General features: G+C 36.9%; 1 protein-coding gene across 5 annotated transcripts in view; it reads right to left on the bottom strand.

The window, feature by feature from the left end:
* spen (split ends) overlaps nucleotides 1–21,689 on the bottom strand; it is a 58,647-nt gene that overhangs the window by 33,343 nt on the left and 3,615 nt on the right. For 4 of the 5 annotated variants that reach the window (XM_017079007.4, XM_017079025.4, XM_017079016.4 and 1 more), the window contains exon 3: nucleotides 20,964–21,399. In XM_017079007.4, coding sequence (XP_016934496.2) covers nucleotides 20,964–21,151 — 188 coding nt within the window. In that variant the 5' untranslated portion in view covers nucleotides 21,152–21,399. Of the gene's footprint in view, nucleotides 1–20,963; nucleotides 21,400–21,689 lie in introns of those variants that run through there. The other variant, XM_017079043.4, reaches the window with a different exon arrangement.

The raw sequence follows: 21,689 nt of genomic DNA, 5'->3' as shown, positions 1-21,689 counted from the left end.
TATGTACGTTGTACATACATATATATTGTACATGTGTATGTATGGGCGAGAGATAAAAATAAATTATTTGCATTTGCTTGTTATTATTTTTAGGGAAAGGAGAAAGGTAGGAAAACAAAGAGAAGGAAAGAAAACAAATTAGTAAATCGACATACTGTCTAAAAATGACCAAAAGGTCGAATACAAATTTAAAATGATAATTATAAGCACTTTATTATTAAAGGCCAACAAATCTATACTTTCCCAATAAAACAATGCGAAAACTGAATGTCACGTGAATAATTTAATAGGGAGATATGTGCTTCAGCAGACATAGTGGGCTCCCAAAAAGATTTTCCTCATTATTTTTCGTTTCTCTGGCTCAGCTTTCATCTTTTCTGGAAAATGACTAAAGATTGAAAGTTCCTTGTGTATTTTGAGGCAGATTTATTTATGTTTTGGACTCAGACAGACCCAAGAAACTTTAATGATGATGACGCAGATTTTGTTGCCTGCGCCAAAAATAACAAGAGAGAAACCGACTATGATGTATTGTATATTATTGTATACTGGTGTCTTGAATTTTGTATAGTCTGTGATTATATAAATAAAGTAGAGCCGGGGAGAAGACGGCAGGCGGTGTTTGCAAAACGTCGAGATTTTACTCCATTGAACCCCACCCCCTCCCCTTTTCTTTTTTCCCGCTTTATCTGTCGAAACTTTGGCTGCTATTTCTTTTTGCTGTAATCTTTTCTTCATGCGCTTTAATTTGTTTTCTTTTCTCTTTTTCGTTTCTGTTATTTGCCAAAAGTTTATTGATCTCTCGCTGACATTGGAGAGCCAGCCACACAAATGCCAAGCAGACAAAAGAAATACATAGAAACACCGCAGAAAGTAAGCGGTAGACTATATAGTGTGCACATTAGTACAAATGTACAAATGTACAATCCAAAAGTTCCGCATGGGAACTTTAAGCGATGCAAACCAACAACTTTCTGTTCTTATTGAAATTTTAAAAGATAGCCAGAAACCGTGTCAAATATTCCAAGGGCAAAGTGCTAAAAATATCGAAAAATGTTTAAAAACGAACCATTTCACGCAATCGTCGGGGGCCTGTGAAAGATTGCATATGGCACAAGAACGAGAGCGAAGACAAACAAAAGGTGGTGGTCGGGGGAAGTGCGGCCAATAAATAGCCAACTTAAGTCAAATTGCAAAATTTATTACCGGGTAAACAAAAGCAGAAAAAATGGAACAACTTTGTGGTCAGCTGTTGCTGTCTGTTGGGGAGGAGATTTAAAATACAAGAATAACAACAAAAGCTGTGCTGAAATTCATAGATACATTTTCCGATGCCTATCAACTTTACATATAGGATGTTAAGGTCATTTTGCAGAATCGATTTAGTATTTATTAATCGTTTGGAACGTCCAGACTTCAAAAACTTTGATTTCCGGCAGGGGGGTTTACTTAATTATTCTTAAGTTAAAGGTACTAATTTTGGTACTTAACTTTCGGAGCAGATTTTTTTTTAATCTCACGTCGTTTGAGTATATGGTCAAGTGAGGGAACCAAAAGAATCATTTAAGGAATGAAAAATCAACAATCCGCATCCTTTGGGGCCCATAACAATAAAAGTTTACGGCACAGGCGAGCAAACAAACAAACAAGCAAAGCAAATAAAGTAAACACAGAACACAGCGACAAAATGCAAATGAAGTTCGCACGAGGGGGGAAAAAGAAAGGCGGGTGGAGAAGGGGTACTCTGCGAAAACGCCAAACAAGCGGGGAGAAATCATAAAAAAATAAACCGCAAAACATATCAAAAAAGAACAACAAATTTTTAAGTGCACGCCAACTGCGACGTCGAGGGAAAAGAGAGCGCCGTCGACGACCACCCGCCCAGTGAAAAGCACAAACGCTGTAGAAAAGAAACTTCCACTGTGAGCCACGCAAAAGTCATTGACACGAAAGAAGTCGAACGTTCTTCTTTTTTGTTCGGCGAAGAAACAAAAATTAACATCAGGATGCAAAAGGGTTTGACTTTAAACTGGGGTCTTTCCCAGATTGGCAACACAAGCCCTTAATGGGTTGCCGAGAAATGTGCTTGACTATTTTACGACAATTTTTAATTGAAATTAGAATTCTTGAGGAAGAGTTTTTGTTGTAAGAAAAATGCTCCACCCCAGAACAGAAAGAATGTGTCAGAAAGAAGGAAAATATTAATATTTTCAATAAGCTTTCCGATCTTTCCTATAAAGGCTTTGGGATATTGTACACAGTGGTGCGATCTGTGCCGTTCCAAAAGAAAGTTTCTCGAAGATAGATTTAAAACTGAGAGACTAGTTTTTGTGGAATCGGGCAGACAAACGGACATGGCAAGATCAAGTCGGCTGTTGATGCTGATCAGAAGGAAACCCATTCCCATATTCCTTTTTTAAATTTTATCTTTGAAAACAGACTGTGCAACATTTGTATGTTAATTTATGGAAATCTGGGCCCTAAGAAAACTGCGTTCGGTATTAAACTTTTTTACGTTTCTTCTTTTAAATGGGCTTAGGAAAAGCGGAATATTTTAGAAAACTACTAGGGAAATGAGTGGAATTAAACAGATTTTGGTGTGTTCGATTTCTGTCGTTTGATTTCTTCTTTCCTTTAGAGAGAAATACAACAAAAGATAACAGAGAAACAAATCAAGTGTGGAATGCATAATTAAACATGATTGCATTCGGTTAATTTTGTTTTAGTCGTTGCAGCCATGGCAGCTGAAAATCGCTGCCAGCAAGAACGGCAGCAAGCAAAACGAACATTGCAGCAATGGCAGTACAAGAAAAGCGGTTGCCGGCTTTTTGTTTTGTTTTTGTTAAGTTTAAGGGGCCAACAAACTCAAACTAGAACGTGGGCGTTGAAATTGAACATTAAACCCAAATTCACCAATAAACTGCACACTGCAAACAAGAAAAACGATGGCATACACTCGTACGGCCTGCGCTGTAGCTTGAGTCTGGTGTGGTAGTGGTTAACTGCACGCGACACCAGGAGCACACACGCGTGCAATTGCATAAGCAAACCCAAAATCTAAAGGCTACTGATGAAGTAATGTAGTACCTTTTTAGCTTCAGCAAACTTGATATGCTCTTTAGAAGTGAAAATTAGCTTTTATGAAATGTAAGTAGCATTATAGGAAACCTTTAGAAAGACACATTTATTTATTAAACAACATATGCTTACATATTTATAATAATATGTTCGCTTAACTATGTATTAAATTAGAAAAATTAAAAAAACTTTCAATAAATATTTAAAATTGAAATCATTTGAAATTATCAAGTTGAACAAGCAACAAACAAAAACAGGGACCAGACCTTGAACACATGTGCATATATACAATGGTACCGATGCGACAGGAAAACAGATAAAAAAAAAATTAATTTTTTATTTGACCTATAAATACTTTAAAGAATAAAATATTAGCAAAATTATCGATTTAATTCCTAACAGGAAAAATACTATTCAGATTATAAAACAATATTGAAAAAACAAACCCTTTGTAAGAGAATATTTTTTAAAATCGATTATCATCTAGATCCAGTTGAAGAGCATATCTGGTATGCTCTTCCATTAAAAGCCTTTCTTCGTTTTTATTTGATTGTTATTGAAATTTTGGTTGAGCGCACAATTAGTTCAATGCTCAACGCCATCACCATTATCGCGATGATCAGCCGCACCAGAAACATCATCATCGCCTTCAGATGACCGTCATAACAATTTGTTTTTAATGCCGCGATTATTGTTGTGATTGTTATTAGTGTGCAAATAAATATTTGCAACACATCGAGTGCGTTGCCCCCGCCGCCGATTTGCGGCCGCCGTTTGTGGCACGCTTGCCTAGCGAGGCGGTACCGAGGGGGGAGTGGCACAGGGGCCGAGATCCCGATCCCACATCCAACAACAGTTGGGTGAAAGCCTCCGCTTTGCACAGATACGAGCTCGAATTTGGATACAGCCACAGCTGCAGATACAAGGTGGCAATTACCCCGATTTGCCAACTGCCATTTCGATCCGCTCAAAATTGCATAGGGTTGTCACACACAAGTCCCTGGTAATCACAGTTATCAAGAAAAGTCATTGAACCTGGCAATGGTAATGAATATCTTTCTAGCCAATATTAGCCGAAAACCAACCAGCAGTCTTAAACAGAAGACTTAAACATATGAAAATATTTATTTGAGTACTGACACCCGTAATTTATTCGGTGCAAAACCACCAATTAAGGCCATCCATCCAGCTCTACAAAAGCAGAACAGAACTAAAAAACAGTTGGCCGAGACAGGAATTAGCAAATGATTCAGTCAGCAAGTTTTATGTGAGAGACGAAATGCAATGTAAGAGGGAACTCTTAAATCAGCGCTTGTCTCCTCCTTTCATCAGCCACCCTTTTTGGAATCCTTTAGCAAAAATAATTCACCGAATGAGAAACAAAGTCACAACTTATGGCCACTGCTACTATTCGTATGGAACCGGTTAGCCCCTTGACTTCGTCAAAATGCAATCCGTGCAGCAGGTGGCCAGCTCAAGAAATGACAACCCAAGAACACGCGATCCGGAATATGTCCAGAGAGTGAGACAATACTTAATGGTAACCCACTCCTTCTCAACATCGTGTGTCTACTAAATCTGGTTATGCAAATGGGTTCGGCACAGTTGAATATCATGAATTTCATTCCCAGTGCAGCGAAGCGCATCTCCAGAGAAATGCCACAAAAACACATCCTTCTCCCGCTTAACCGAGCAATTAACTTTGATTTGGAGAAAACATCACGATTTTTGATGGGAATAAAATCTTCCGCGGGCTGAAAAACTGTAGTAAAAATACTTCCTTGATACTTAAAACCAATTTAACAAAAATATATATTACACTCATCTAAACAATGTAAACGAATTTAAATTAACATCGCGGTAAGCATCAAACTTTGCTGATGAAAAACTAAAATCATACCAAAGCAACTGAGTGATGAGTCCAAAATAATAAATACCTCCAGAAGGAAAGGGAATTCTTAAGTGTTTCTGGCTCATTTCAAGTGGCGGTCGTAGCAGAATCAAGGAGGGGACTTATCTGCCATGAAAGGCTTGCACATCCTCCAAATGATCGGTAACTAAGTGGATCGTCTGAAAATAAAGAATAACAAAGCCGGCGGTGGCGCATAAATTATGCAGTCCCTTTACCCAAAACCATAAGCCACTTGAACATGTTGAGCAGACCCAAAGGTAGGTAGACAAACCTTGGAAAAAATTAAAAAATAAAAACAACAACCATCAAGATAAAGCGTCTGCAGGGATAAGGAAATAAAGAATGGAAACGCAGCATTTTGAGTGGCCCAAAAAATCATAAACAATTTCAAGGTTACCAATTTGAGACGGACAGTCTGTGTGGGAAGCCAACAGCAACTAATAAAAAAAACACCAAGACGATTCCTTAAGCCAGATCTTGAAAACAAGAAGGTAAGCTAGTTTTGGAAAGCCAAAGTTTTTGTACCCTTGTACCTAAAAAAGAGTATTGTAAAAGTTTCATACAGATGTCTTTAAAACTAGTTTGTTGCCAGACGATAATGCCTAGATCAGCTTGGTTGTTAATGACAATTAAAAACAGATATTCTTTATAGGATCGGAAAGGTCTCCTTCACTGCGTTGAAAATGTTTGAAAAAATTATAATACCCTATTAGAAATGGTAAGCGTAAAAAATACGAGTAGTGCCTGAAAAATACAAACAACATAAAATGTCGCCACTTAAGCTTTAAACTGGTTTACATCGTCAGACAAGAGCGGCAATCGAAAACATAAACATAACTCAGATACTACCCCTTTCCGAGATCAAAATGTTTATAGTGCATTTGAGTTGAGTATTGGAAAATTAGTTCTTCAGACTGTTTAGTCCTCATGTTAAGCCAAAAAGGTATTGTTAAACTCGAGGTTTTCATTTTTTTCAAGATTTTAAACTTATTTTCGCTTTACATTGCGGCCGGAATTTAAAAAAAAAAATTTGTAGTAATTGTAGTTTGCAAGAATTTTAAAAATCATCTTTTAATTCCTGAAAATGCACAGTAAAATATGGAAGGAATTTTTAGTTTTCGGTACTTTTCCTGGTCTGATATACCCCTTTCCTCCACCTAAACCCGTCGCATCTCGACCAGCCTAACATTTTGTTTTGTGTTTTTTCTTCTTCGTCGCCCAGTGAGTTGGCAGCACCTACGTGAACCGCAAACCGGTTTCGAGACTCAAAGGTAACTTGAATAACATTTTAACTCACTGCTGGTTTCTTTATATTTTTCTGTCTGTGTCGCCTTGTTTTTTTCTCAACGCACAACAGGTACACTTGTTGTTGTTGGTAGGTAGCAGACAGAGCTGGATGTATATATATGGTATATATAGTGGGGGTCTGTTTATATGGAGATTTCCTCTGTCTGTTCTTCTGTCACTCTTTCCGCCTGTGTTTGCCTTGGTCTTTTGTGGCTCCTCCAAATATATACAGATAAATCTTTGTGATTCGCTATACAAATAAACATACATACATATGGGACATAAGCATACATACACACGGCTTTGTATGGTTGGCATGACCAAAGAACTCGGCTCAAGAGCGTTTTAGCATTTACCTTGCCGTATGTCTTGAAAGCAGGTACATAGGAAAGCATATAGCACACAGAGTTTATATATTTATGGCCATTATGATTTGTATAAGGAGTGTGTGCCGTGCTGATTGAGCCTTTTTTAAACAGCAGCTAAAGACTTGATAAGGAAAATCGCCAAACGAAACTTCTGCAGAACTGTTTACTTCAATTACACAGTCTAGTATGGCTGGCTTGATGCGAGATAGTTTTTCCCTTTACCCAATTAAAACCAAACCAATTGATTTATTACTAGTTAATGGCAAATTATATTTCCATTTTAAATTATTTATTTACATTTATAATTTCGCGGCTCATATGAACTACACAAATCCGGTGCTAGGCACGACTCTGGACTGAAGAACAGAACCCGAAATAGAATGGACAACCAGAATATCAAAATAAAACGGAAAAAAACAAAGTGAAAAAATCCCCAAAAAGCTCAAAGATTAATTAATTTGGAGACTATATAGAAGCTACTCAGCAGTACTTCAGGGGTTAAGTTTGCTTTCACTTCAAGCCTCTATTAGCTGACTGACTAGTGAACTTAACTAGTATTGAATAGAAATAAATTTAAATGAAATGAAAGGAATGGTAAATTGCTTAAAAATGGAAGGAAGGATACGCATCAAGTTAGCAGAACAACTTTTGATATCCAAACTTTTTTCCTATTGACAATTTGCCGTTAATTATCCGTAAATTATTCGTGAAAGAAATAAATTTGCCGCTTAATTTTTTTAAAAATTATAAGGTGTTCTGCTAAGTTGATATCAAGTTAGCAGAACAACTCCTTAAACTTGAACTTTTCGAAAATGTTTTTAACTGGTATTTTGCCGTTATTTATCCGTAAATTATTCGTGAAAGAATAACAACTCCTTAAACTTAAACTTTTCGAAAATGTTTTTAACTGGTATTTTGCCGTTATTTATCCGTAAATTATTCGTGAAAGAATAAATTTTGTCGCTCCATTTTTAAAATTTATTTTTTAAAAAACTTAGTTGTTCTGCTAAGTTGATATCAACTTAGCAGAACAACTAAGTTTTTTAAGACAAAATGTATTCTTTCACGAATAATTTACGGATAAATAACGGCGAAATACAAGTTAAAAACATTTTCGAAAAGTTCAAGTTTAAGGAGTTGTTCTGCTAACTTCATATCAACTTAGCAGAACACCTTATAATTTTTAAAAAAAATTAAGCGGCAAATTTATTTCTTTCACGAATAATTTACGGATAATTAACGGCAAATTGTCAATAGGAAAAAAGTTTGGATATCAAAAGTTGTTCTGCTAACTTGATGCGTATGCTCGAAGGGTAAATACCTGGTCAACACAAAATCATACAAATATTAAACTAGATGCGAAATTATTTAAATTTTGTTGTTTCTTTTATTTATAATTTTTGTTATTAATTATTATTATTATTATTATTTTCTGGAACAATTTTGATTATCGATCTAAGCTGAAGGTCATTGGGCAACCTTGACAAAGTTTCCTCCACCCCTTATCAATCCCAGTAGTGCTGCAAGCCAATAAAGTAAGAAATTCGACAGACAGGGTACAAGTGCTCGTGATGTAAAATACACATTTTTAATAGCTCGATACAAGTACAACCGATTTTAAAAAATGATATTTTCTAAAAGATTCACGTTTATTTGGGCGGAATATAAATATTTGAGGGCCCCTCTATATACGCAAACATTCCGCAGTGTTTTCCTGTACTCGTAGCTCACAAAAAGTACGTTACTCACATGTTTAATTTCTAATCAGAAGGGCTCTTATCTAATCGTCGCAGGGGAAACGCATTTATTCATCAAATATAAAGTATATTCAGACCTATATATGTATACGCGTAATCTTTTATGAGCTCATAAAAAGTACGTTTCAGCCATTAAATGTGATACGAGATAAGTTCTTTGTTTATAGATTAAGGTTAGAACACAAATAACATTCGATTTTCCCTAAAATTTTACTTAACCTTTTTAATTTATTTTCAATACTTTTTTATTATTGGTTATAGTTTTTTCTATGTTTTATTAAAATTTATTTTTTTGATCAAACTGAATTGTTATAATTTGACAAAAGTAGGTATTAGTAATCTATAAAAATGTGCACATGTTTTCTAGTGGTGGGAGTTCAGATAGTGGTTCAATTTGAAATGCTTTTGTTGTGTTCTTCGATAAGATATGGTTAAGCTCCCAACGACAATCGATTCACATTCGACCCACTCAACGTGCGATGATTTAAATAATCGAAAATCCCTAAAGGTACATTTAGGCCTAAGGAGGAAGAGACACAGAAACCAGGCGCTCGAATGACTGAGTCATAATATTGGAGTCCTATCAGAAAGCTCTAAGCGTGGTATCTTTGGTGTTGTTCTTGCTGCCTTATCAGAATTGTACACATATGACATTATATTTTGTATTTTTTGTTCACTATACAGTGTAATGCGGCAGACACTTTACGAATACTGTTCAGCGGGCGAAGTCTAGATAACTCAACTGAGCAATTAGACAACAACAATGGCACAACGAGATAACACTAAAAAGGCCTAGAAAAAAGAAGAGATAGATACGAATGCTGATAAATTGGAACTCACATTTTTTTTACATTTATCAATTGTTTTAAATAATTTGTACGTTTTTTATATATTACAATAAATTACCACGCTGCAATTACAAAAACCTTAAGAACTCCGAAAAATAGACGACTATACGATTTTTGACTTGTTTAACAATGACAGACTACTAAAAATGCTTTTTATACCGTGAGCATTATTTATTGAGGACTATTGCTCGTCTTTACAATCCAAAGCCCCAGAATAAATAAAAAAAATGCACAATTGAAAGTCATTTAACAATTGACGTCAAAAACAAATCGCCAAAGAATGAAACCAAACCATATGGAAATCAAGAATAATACTCTGCCTAAAATACATCCAGTATACCCACATATGTGGTATACTTTATTTGTATAGACAAAGCTCAGTGAATCAATAAAAACCATTATGGATGCGCACATGGCACGAAACCAAATAATGTTTAGGTTGAGTTCACGAGTGGGGAAAACAGGAAAAATTGTACTCCACATTATCCCACAACAATTTGAGTAAATTAAATTAATTAAATTTGAACCGTTTGCCTTTATGAAAAATTAAAATTCAGAGGACTTTTTTTAAAAATTCGCCCAGCCAAATCCAGCCGAAGATGTAATATATCTTCTATAAATAAATTGTAAAGATACACTATCTGACAATGTTTGGACCTAAAACAAAAGTCAGATTATACACTAGAAGATTGGATTTGAAGGGATATTGGGCGATTAATTAATTATTTAATATTACTTAATTTTAATAATTCAAATTACAGGCAAAAATTTTATTCAATTATACTTGATTTTTACAATCTATTTAGTTTTAAAAAGATACGAATATAGTATATTAAGTTTAAACAGACCAGGCATTAATGTCTCTTGTCAAAGATCAACGAAATATACATCTCAATACATTTTTAAAAACAATTTTAAAATCCCTTTTTGGCACCGACCATAGAAGAGCGAGCCAAAAACCATATAGAAACCCACAGATGTTTGCCTCAAATGCATTTTGGCCATTTTTAAAATCAACAAATGCATTTGGATCGGGGAGCTTAGGGAGGGTTGAAAAGCAAGAAAATTATTGAAAAGTGTAACCATGAAAAACTGGTTCACTCAAATATTAAATCTGTGTTCTCATACATATTTACTAATTTTACGAATACACATACTTTTTCTCGGCTACACTGTGAAACATACGTGAACAAAAAAATATTTAATAAAAAGTAACCAAGTACTAAAAATACAGACTAAAGTCCATCGAAGATATCATTTCAAAAAATTATGTTTGTTTTTAATATTTGTATGTAATAGGCACAAAATATTTAAATATTTGAGTTTTAAAAAATAATGTTTTTATTATTTTTTTGTTTCGGTTGCCAGATGCTAATGATTGTCACCTTAACAGGGAAAACCATTCAACTAAAAGTGTCCTTGTCACAACAAACTTAGAGCTGCGAATTCAATTGGCTTTATTCACGTTTTTATAACAAAAGCCTTTTTGTTCAGGTCTTGAATTATGTCCGCTGGCAAGGAACGTAAAACAGGAGAAAAGAGAACCAGTCTTATCTTAACGCAACATTTGATAAAAATACTTGGAGGAGTCGAAGACCCATCGTCCCTCTTTTCTCAACTATACTCCCTTGTTTTCCTGCATGCGAAAAACGTCTGCCGGCTGCTGCTTTTGAATGGCTAAGCATTGTCTCCCTCCGCTAATATATTATGTAAATATACGAATATATAGTAGAAATGTACATAGCGTGTTAAGGGCAAGCCCTTCAAGCGAAGGCAAACCACAAGAAAGCAGTAGAAAAAACGATAAAAGGGCAAGGTTGGTCACATTTGCAAAAAGTATTAAATTACACAAGAGGCCTGGGCAGGATGAACTAACAATCCAGCGACATCCAGGCATAAGGGATATTTGAACTCACAGACATTATATACCATAAGCTGACATCAAGTATGCGCCGTGTTGGTGCGGCGGAGAGAAAAACAATAAAGCGACCTCAATTGCAGCAGCCAAAGCAACCACGACAATGTGGAGACATTTAAAGGCAGTTGCAGCCACTTTGACTGACAGCTGCACTTAAAGAGCAAGAAAAACGAGAAAAGCACGGGAAAACGCTGAGAAACTTAGAAGAACGCCGCAGAAATCTCGCAGAAGAAGCGAGCGTTGACAGTTCACGAACTCAGTTTCAGACGGCGAGCTGAGCTCATTCTTCAGAGCCCAAGATACAGATACAAAGATACGCCAGCTGCAGCAATGGCAATAATAATAATGAAAACTAGTTGCAACTAGTGCAACATCCAAACAAGTTTCACTAGGCTTCAACAGCTGCAAGACTGGAGTGGGTGTTCTTCGTTCTTCGGCACTCTTCGCATCGGTGTGGGTGAATTCTTCGCTGTTTAAAGGAGAAACCCAAACCGGAGCTTGGGCGAGTGTGTGAATTCTGTCGACTTCAAAATCTTTTGCCTAGGCTCACTGCTCGCGGGCTGGTATCTTGGTATGTGATGGATACACTTCTGCCACCGCCGCCCCCATCATTCGTCATTGATGGATGTGTGGCTGTGGCAGCTTTATGGTCTTTGATGATTATGCCGAGATTAGGCGCCTCTCGGACTAACAAAAAAAAATCACGCAAATCATATGCATAAATATTAAAAGGTGTTCACGTTAAAAAATAGAATTCTCTAAAATGATAATAATTGCTAGAAATGTAATCAATATTTTTTCCAGTACACTCCCTAGATACCCCTCTTCGAAATTACACCACATAAAAATAATTAGTTACTCAATAATCAACCAATAATCCAAGTATTCGCCAAAACCCATTACAAAGTCTCCTATATGGCCGGCTATTTGCCAACCTTATTATATATGGCACATCCATATGCCACATTCGATAACCGATAATGGCAACATCAGAACTCATCAAAACTTAAACAAAACAAAAAATAAAAAAGGTTCTATCATCTTGACAAATATATGCCAAATTAAACTATTTTTATTTTTTGAACAGTTTGCCGATCATTAATCACGAAATAGGTGGCAATTTAAAAGCCGCTTTGTGGTAAATTTATGCACAAATGACTTTAACTATTTTTTGAGCAATTCAAGTTATGGGAGGTGATATTATAGAGGGTTGACGTTGCAAGCCGTGGGTGTCGGTATCGGTCGCAGTGTCTAGACAGCCATAAAAAAGATACAAATATGAAAATTGTGTTTCAATGTGCATGGCAAAAATATGCAAAAAGCAAGCGAACAAATCACCAGCAGAATATATAAAGATAGACTCGGGGGTTTTTGGATGGGGGCTACGTGTGGTGTTTTTGGCGAACTGACTGACTGAAGCTAAAGCGAAGACGACAATTTCCGGGTGTCTAAATCGGTCGTTCTCAGAGTCCCGTCACAGTCGCTTGAAGTTGAGTGAAATGACGTGTAACGGTTTAGCAGAAGCCATTATAAAACGCCCTAAGTCCCTCGCAGTCTTTCGGGGTAGATCGGCCACTATGAGACCGTGGACCATATGGCGTTTATTTGGAAAAAAGGTAAGCGATAGAAAGGAGAGCTCTACCCCAAAGTAATTCCTTTCCTTTTCCTGAAATGGAGGCGTATCGTTAATAGCTCTTTATAATTTATTTATTAGTTTATAGTTTTTTGTTTATTTTAGTATACCTTTATTTTATTCAAAATCACAAGGGAATGCCATTTTTCTTAACATTCATGGCCGTTTTTCTTCCGTTCTACTGCAACTTATACCCATGCATATTTGTAGGTCTGATAACAAAGCCAGGTGGCGGTAAATAACCGAAAAATCAAATGTGAAACTTAATGCTACGAAATGAGATATGCATAACTTTGCATAAGTCAAACGCTGAAGGCCTAAGAAAGGGTTGAAATGTAGCGAGCAACAACAGCAAATAAGTTCATTCATTGAATTCAGCTTCAAAAAAAAGTTAAAAAGTATTTCGCCAGTGCTTGCATATTTTCATTGGGGTATATTTCTTTTTATTTTTTTTTGCCCTCGCATAATGCACAGCTGCTTGTTGTGCCCATTTCCCGCTTCCCTTTTCCTCCCCGCATTCCCTACTGTTTTCCTCCACATAATTTCCCCTTACGCGGATTTCCGTTGGGCATATTTTGAATGTCAAAGTTATTTGTTGTTGGCGCTGCATAATAATCAGCGGAAAAAAAAGGGTTCTACGACTGCATCCTGGGCAGAACAAGTTTAGTTTCGTTGTTCTCCCGGTGTTTCCAGCATTTGCACAACAAAGCTAGAACAAAGCTCAAGGTCCACAGACCGCTAAACGGCAGCCAGGAGAAGAAAAAATACAAAATAAAATAGAAAATGGAAAATGGAGAACAGAAAGAGCTTTGTCTTTGTCATCGCACCATGAAGTTATTCGCGGCAGGAAGCAGCAGAACAACAATTTCATATTCATACGTTGTATCTCTCGCATTTTGCTGGACAATTTTTGCCATTATCTTCGCAAGTAGCTAAGCTCTTTCTTTGTTCTAGCCCCAGACAGTCAGATATAGGGAGGGATTGGGCAGACATATGTGCATACGTATATTTAGAGGGAAAGACTGTTGGCCTATGAATGAGCATGAAAGCGAAAGGCCGCTGCAACGAGACACACGCTCACCCTTCGAAATAAACTTAGGACAAATACAACTAACACAACGCACCTCTTCTGTACTTTTTACATCTAAAATATAAAACATAACTTGGACTTAAAATGTATAATGAATAATTAGGAAGTACTTTGATTAAGCCAGATACACCATAGCTCTACTCATTATCCAAGTTTACACAGCTATTACCATGGCCCTTCAAAGTCTGGCATGGATTGCCTAACAAATGAAAAATACTAGGGCATTTTGCAGGTTGCTTGTGTCAGTCGCGTGACGTGAGCTTTTAGGTGCAGATGGAGTTATCTATATGAGAGTCTGGTCCATCCAAGGGTCTTGGGTAAAATGCCCTTGCTCGAGGAGAGTGCAATAACCTCCAGCTTCTTTTCGTCTGAAATGCAATGAAAGACGGCCCTCTCATTGGCCAAACCAAAGAAAAACGAACCAAGACAAGTCAGTCATGCGGGTCGTAACGCCCTCTCACAAACTAATCAAAAACAATTAGCAGTGTAGCGCTAGATAAAGTACAGTGGAACATTTCAAGAAGAAACTTTCCGAAGTGAAATTTTCTAGAACATGGCTTGGGGTCGAAAGCCAACATATAAGTCTAAAATAGAGCTATAAGCAGTATTAATAACAGTTTATTTTTCAAAGATCACCTGATTGTTTGTACGCCACTCTCAAATTTAGAGGACCGAACTACGATTCTAGTCAAGAAAATATGCATTTGTCCCTATATCTGCGTATCGAAAATCTGACCAAATTGTAACACCCTCTGCAAGGTTATGAATATATTTTGGTGGACGAGTAAAAGACACCGAACAATGTGTTTGAATTGATAATTGCGGTATTTTCTATTTTTGTAATATCCAACTTCCAAATCTGTTGTATATAAATAACTTACTTACTGATTTATATTGTGGCGCAACTGACGGTGGTGGAGGAGCAGATGGAGTCCACTGGTTATTGTCATAAAGGTGGAGGAGATACAGGCTTATAGATTGGGGTATAAAATCAAAGTAATTTACGGAATAATCACTGAAATTATTGTCAATTATTGCAATTGCAATTGCAGCTCTCTCCCTCGGTGACAAAAAAAAACTAAAGGCTCAACAGAATTCTATGTGAGTTTCGGCTTTATTTATCATCACCCATTGTCGCACAGGCCGTATGCGTGATGTTTTTGTTGTTAACTCATTTCTCATTTTATGAGTTTTATTCGTTGTTGAGTATTAATGTTATGTGAATGAGTAAATAACAATTAAGAGAATATAGCATGTAAAGTCCATTTAAAATTCACGTAACAATTTAATAAAAAAATTTCCTTTTGATTTCATTATTCACTTGTCAGATGTTTTTATTGGGCGTGTGTGCTGCTGCTGTGAAAATACGATTTTTTCGTAAAATAAATTTTTAATCATTATTTTTAATTGCTTCGCTAATTGGAAAACAAAAAAAATTACAATTGCAATGAAACATGCAAATTGCTTAAAGGAAATACAAGGTGAGGGAAGCAAATGAACAAAACGGGAAGAAGCACTCCCATTTATATATCTTGGTTTTTGACCAATTTTTAGAATGGATTAAGTTACTTTTGCATACTACTGATTAGGTTCACTTTGAACCGGAGTTCACCAAAGAAAACCCCAACTTAAGTCGCAGCTTCTCAACTTGAGAAATAACAAATTGCCCTCGCTTTGATCTTAGACGCTTCTTAGTTTTCTGTATTTACTTGGGTGAAAATAAAAATCCTTTGTTGCTGGACGAAAAATAAGAAAACTAGAGATGGCGGAGTCTAATTCTTTATTTATCAACCATGGGTGGGGTGCTGGGCGCAAGTGGACTTCCTCTCTTTCGTTTCCAATTGATTAAAAAAGATTTTTTGCTGACCAGGCATGGACTTTGAATGGTACATGTGTGTCGTATGTGTGAGTATCTGTGTGTGCATGACTCATTTGCAATTAAACGACAAAAGCAAGAGCGAGCTAAGAAAGAGAGAGAGAGCCAATTTTAAGTGCCGCAAAAATGCCAGCATAAAAATAAAGCAGTCGCTGTAAAAGCGGCAGAAGAAGCAGAAGACGAAGACTATAAGAAGAAGAGGAAAGAAAACCTACAAAAGCAGCGACCACAAAGGCAAAGATACAAAAATCCATACCCAGATACATTTACAAAACTACACCGCACACAAGCAAAAACTCGCTCGCTCGCCACATACTGAGACGTCGACGTCAACGTCAACTGCGCAGAGGCAGAGACAGAGGCAGCGACTGATGTTTACACAACGTGCGGTATATTTGCAAGATACTCGTCGCACAACAAAAAAAAAAAAATAGCAGCAAATGTATTTTTCTTTTTCTCTTTTTTTCGACTCTAATTGAAAACAAGCAGAGAGTGTGTGTGTGTGGAAAAAACAAGAAAAACAAGCACAACGAGCGTCTACAGCTGGCTCTGGGGTATTATTGTATCTGTTAGATGCGAAATTGCAAACCCACCAACAGGCAACGTTGCCGAACTTCAGCGTATTGCTTTTTCTTGTTTCTTATTTTCCTGCAGCTTTGTAGCCGCGTAGCGCACAGTTTGTGTGCATGTATGTATCTGTGTCTTTGCGGCGCAGCGTTCTCTCGTCGTACGATGAAAATTGCTGCAACAATGTCGCTTAATTTTCATGCGGCCAGCAGTATTATTATGTATGCACCTGATCGGGCCTTTATGATAGGCCCCAGAAAGCCGAAAAACCGGTTTACAACGTCACCCAGCCCCATCATCATCACCGTCATCAAACATAATCCCAATCCAAGTCCAGGTCCCGGGTTCCAACTGGTTATCACCAAACAGAAACACAAACAGGTAACAGAACACCAAAACCAAGGCGAACTGAACCCGAGCCGAGCCATCATCATCATCCTTCTCCGCTTTCTTGGTTCGATATCGTCTGGTTGTATTTACAGATACGACCAAAAGTTTAGCCTAGCCACGACGCGATTATAGTATAGCTATCCATCTCTGAAATTTTGCAGTTGTATACATTTTTTTTAGTTTCCCAGTTTTCTGGATTTAAAGTTTAGAATAGGTATGCAGTAATGATGACGTAAAGTAACTGGACTTCCGAAGAAAAAGCAGTGTAGTATATGTATAGGTAGCCAAGAAAGGTTTCGGGCTGAAAGTATTGGTTAGGCTAGCTGCACAATATCAAAAAATATAATAAAAACCTCTCTAATATTTTTAAATTAGCCCGAAATAAATGTTAAAGCATTTATAAAGATAATGGTAGTTTTTAACACAAAACTATGTATGTTTTTAGATGTCCCCTCTCTCCAAAACATGATTTTTACTAGTTTGAAGCCGGTTTACACACATTTTTGGCCACTTCTGTATGATAACCATATTTTCTGAGCCCGTTCGTCAGCTCTTTGGGAATAATAATCGATTCTTGCTGCGCCTTCTTTGTGCTGGCTCTGTGCCTCCTCGCCTCGTTCGGCCTCACAAACACAGGGCCAAACAAACTCACACAATCGCCCCTTGATGATAATCTTTTTTGTCTGTCCGGTTCTTTAGCACCTTTTGTCACCGTGAAAAGCGGCAACGTTGCGCGCAGCAGAGACGGACTCACGGATCCGGAGATTCATCTCCATCTCTGCTTCTCGGCCTCCTGCTCCCGAGCTCAGCTCATGTGTGAAATTATTTGGGAATTTTCTAATTTCCCATACAAAAGCTGAGTTATCGCATCGCCGACAGACGTCGTCGAGCCGCCCCTTGTCCCCTTTTTCCCACCAACCTCGTCACGTTCCCTTGTGATATCTCAATCCTCCTATTGCATGGCACTTACTCGGTTTTTTGCCCGATTTTTGTTATTGTTTTGGGTATTACGACACTGCTCAAAAAACAATGAAATGTGCATTGCCAGGCATAAAAAGTGTAAAACAATAGCAACGGAACAGCGGAATATGTTTGGCTATATGAAAATACATATATAATTGCACAACTGGCATGAACCGCCACAATATTCCGCCCAATCAACTTATTTCTATTGCTTTACGTTCCAAAACGTAGTTCGATTTGGTGTAAGGCCAATATTGTTGTTTAAACTGGGACTTTTTCTATTGCTATGAATCTAGTTTTTAAAACTTAAAACAATTAAAAAAATTTAAAGCTTTTTACAGGTGGAAAATAACTAAAATTTCTTAATATGTAATATTATATATTTAACACCCAAATTAAGTTGCAATTAAAAGTTTTTTTAACTGAAAACCCTTTCTAAATAAATAATTTTAATTTTTAATTTATTTTCACAAAATTACCCATTATAACATGATGTAAAAAACATGAAGATAATTTACAATTCCTTTTTTAATATTTGTACGGTACCTATCAGGATGATTCAACCCAATGAAATGTACAAAGAAATTTTTAAAGCCATGTGTTTCATTTATATAAAAAAATTAAACGAAATTCCGAGATAAATTTCAAAGTCAGTAAAAGCAACGCCACCCGGACGGACCTTATCAATCCAGCGAAATCGGGCAGAACAAATTTTCAACTGGCAGTGAAAATAATAACAATAACGCCGCACAAGTGTGAGTTGGCTATGGTTATAGAGTTCTGTTTATACTCCTGTTCCTGCATTGGAAAGCAGTCGTTGGATGGATCGGATGAGTAACCAGAGACCCCCGCTCCAGACCCCCCAAGAACGAAAAAAATAACAAAAACACGCCTTAAGCCAATGACTAAACATTTGAATAATTGTAAAGTACGAAAGTACAATGGTATGGTAATTATTGGGAATAGAAAATAATTGAGTTGCTTTTTGTGTAGCTGTGGTTTTAAATCCACGTATATATCTTTTAGTTAATAAGAAACATCTATAAAATACTATTTGAAAATATTTCATTTTGTATATGCATTTTCATCTCTCGAAATTACAAGTTTTGTAGGACGCTTAGATTGGCGCTTCTCTATCTAATCTACATTTTTAGCTTTGAGAGAGGAGGAAACCTCAATGCCAAAAAGAACACACAGCGGGCAAAAAAAAACTATAAATTCCCGTGTAGCCGTGCAACAAAAACAATAATGAAAACCACAATAACAAGAGCAACAAATATAAATGTAACATGACATTGAAACGAGTCAAAAGCACTAAAAAAAGTACATACAGGCCCACATTTTCGTCTGTATAAAATCTGATATAGATCATTATTATTGTTTTTTTGCTGCCTTGCCATTTCGTGTTAAAAAACGAAACACGAAATTCAATTTAATAAAGTGATCTAAGTTGACGTTGCCGGGGTTAGATGGGGTTCCGTGGGCCAGGGAATTAGTGGGAACGTTATTACAAACTAAAATTATTTCCAATTAAAATTTTCCGATTCCGAAAGAAAACGGCAACGAAGCTCGGATGACGTGCACTTCAAAGGTGAAAGATACGAAAAATAAGACAAAATTGAACAACGCCCTAGGAAACTAACCTCGCCTCTCTTTCTTATATTACTCAGCTACAAATAAACAAATAGGCATTTTGCTCTGCTAGAGTGCAAAGTACTCAATGGAAAAAGAGGGTGATAAAAAGTGCGTAATTTAAGCTTGCAGCTGAAACTATAATTTGTCGGTTTTTGGTGTGTGGTGCTGGCGGCTCACTTCTTTGGCTTATGCCGCTGGGTTCACTGTCAATGTCAGAAGACAACGTCTGGTTTTGAACCGCGGCAATTCCACGATTTGTGTTGGTAATTGCCGCAAAACTATTAAATGGAGGTTTGCCCACTGCTGTCGACTGACATTGATGCGGGTTTAATGCAACAGCAACCGCATAGAAAAGCAGAAAACATAGCATGTGTTGGTCTAGTCTCTGTCGAAAAAACATTTCGGCTGTGCCTAATGAAGTAATTAAAACATTTGACTTTTGCACTGCACGAAAATATAGAAGGGAAGGGGAGCGCGAAACTCGTTTGACTCACGAAAAAAATACATAGAAAAAGACAACCAAAGAACGGAGGAACAAAACAATTTGCTCAGAGGTTCTTTTGTTTAGGCCTGAAAGAAAACACACAAAAGGCACAGAAACTATAAGAAAAGTATTGCGCAATAAAGGGAGATGAATGAAAGAACCTCGAATATTTTTACTGTTAAATAACTATTAAATAGTTAAAATGTAATGCAAAAAATTATCCAATCCTAAATATTGTGCAGGTAGAGAGAAGATTGAAGGAAGTGGTATCGAGCTGTGAGGAGTATCTTCTGAGCAGCAGCCCCATTGCCACATGTCGTTCTATCTTCCCTTCCCTTAGTTTTTGATTCTTTTTGCTGCTGTTTGTACACGTAGTCACATATACACACCCATGCCAAGTGGGACCCACTCAGGTAAGAGGTAAGATACTTAGATAGAAAAGCAAAGACACGACAAGTCAAGGTAAAAAAGTTACGCATTCTTTTTCGGGCATGGCCAGCTATTAGCTTTTGTATCTCACGGATTGCCAGGGATGTGGGGATTTGAAGAAAGGGAGCAAGAGTAGCAGCTCTGACAGGCAGCCAGCTTAGAAATTCATCTCGCAGATACTTTCGTATCCCAACTGGATGATAAGAACGGCCTCGTGTGGGCAGCAACGGATACAAGTAGCTGTGAGTGGCCTACGCTGGCATCTAACAGATACAATATACATACATCTCGGAGGTTGGTTTTTTCTGGTTTCTGTTTCCTAACTTTGAAATAGTTTATCATGACCGAGGCATTTTAGCACCCACGCGCATCTATGTAGCAACTACTGGTCGGAGACTGCTGGGATCCGATATCAAAGTATCATAAAGTCTTCAAAGAAAGAACTGTGATACAAAATATAGCCTATTGGCACAAGTTTGATGGGTTAAACTCGGTGCTAATTAAACAAGACATTACAAATATTTTCTAATTTAGCTAGTATTGGACATAAAATATATTTAAAAATAAAAATAAACATATTCTAGAAAACCTTTTAGAAAAATTACTTTGTACTGCAATATTTACAAATCAAATTGAGGCATTACGGAAAGTATTTAAGGCTTGTTTAAGAGCTATGGACATTTACTTTGGTTTGAATAATGTTAAACGCCTTTTTAGGGCGAACTTACCTTTTCAATTTCTGATTATTGTTGTTGACGTTGTTATTATTGTTGTTATTATTTATGGTGCTGCTATCCACAACGAACTGTTGTTGCTGCTGCTGTGGCTGGGGTTGTTGTTGTTGTTGTTGTTGGTGCGGCGTAGTAGTTTCGGTTAATTTTCCAAAACAAATGTTACGGCTACTGTCGCGTACCATGTTTCGACAACGGAACACTCGCAGCAGAATTTTCTTCTATTTAGGAGCATTGCGTCGTATGCCGCGAATGGAGGGGCATCATTTTAAATGGGAGCCCTCCTTCCCATTGAACATTATGCACTCTTTTTTTATATATTCCAGTGTGGGGATTGTTACGATTCTCGGCTTGTTTGATTTGGGGGCTTTTATGGATATCTTTCTTTCAATTACTTTGGTAAGATTTCCGCTTCACTTGCACATTTTTAGCACTGTATTGCGAAAGGGGGGATAGAAGATACAGGGGGTTATGTGGATTAGATTTTTCAGCTGGCACTTGAATTTTTTTCGTTGAACACTTGCACATGCACTTTATATGGAACCTTTTGCATTGTGATTCCCACATGATTTGACTCTTCTTCTTCCGAATTTACTTGATTTTATTTAGCTCCTTGTTACTTTTTCACTTATGCCAATTTGCCTTAATTTAGCAACTAAAAATACGCTTTTAATTTAATTCAACTAGAGCAATTTAAATTTATTGAAATTTCAATGGGCCCAA

The sequence above is a fragment of the Drosophila suzukii genome, chromosome 2L, assembly GCF_043229965.1.
Source record: "Drosophila suzukii chromosome 2L, CBGP_Dsuzu_IsoJpt1.0, whole genome shotgun sequence".
NCBI lineage: Eukaryota > Metazoa > Arthropoda > Insecta > Diptera > Drosophilidae > Drosophila > Drosophila suzukii.
This window is presented reverse-complemented; position numbering and strand designations above follow the sequence as displayed.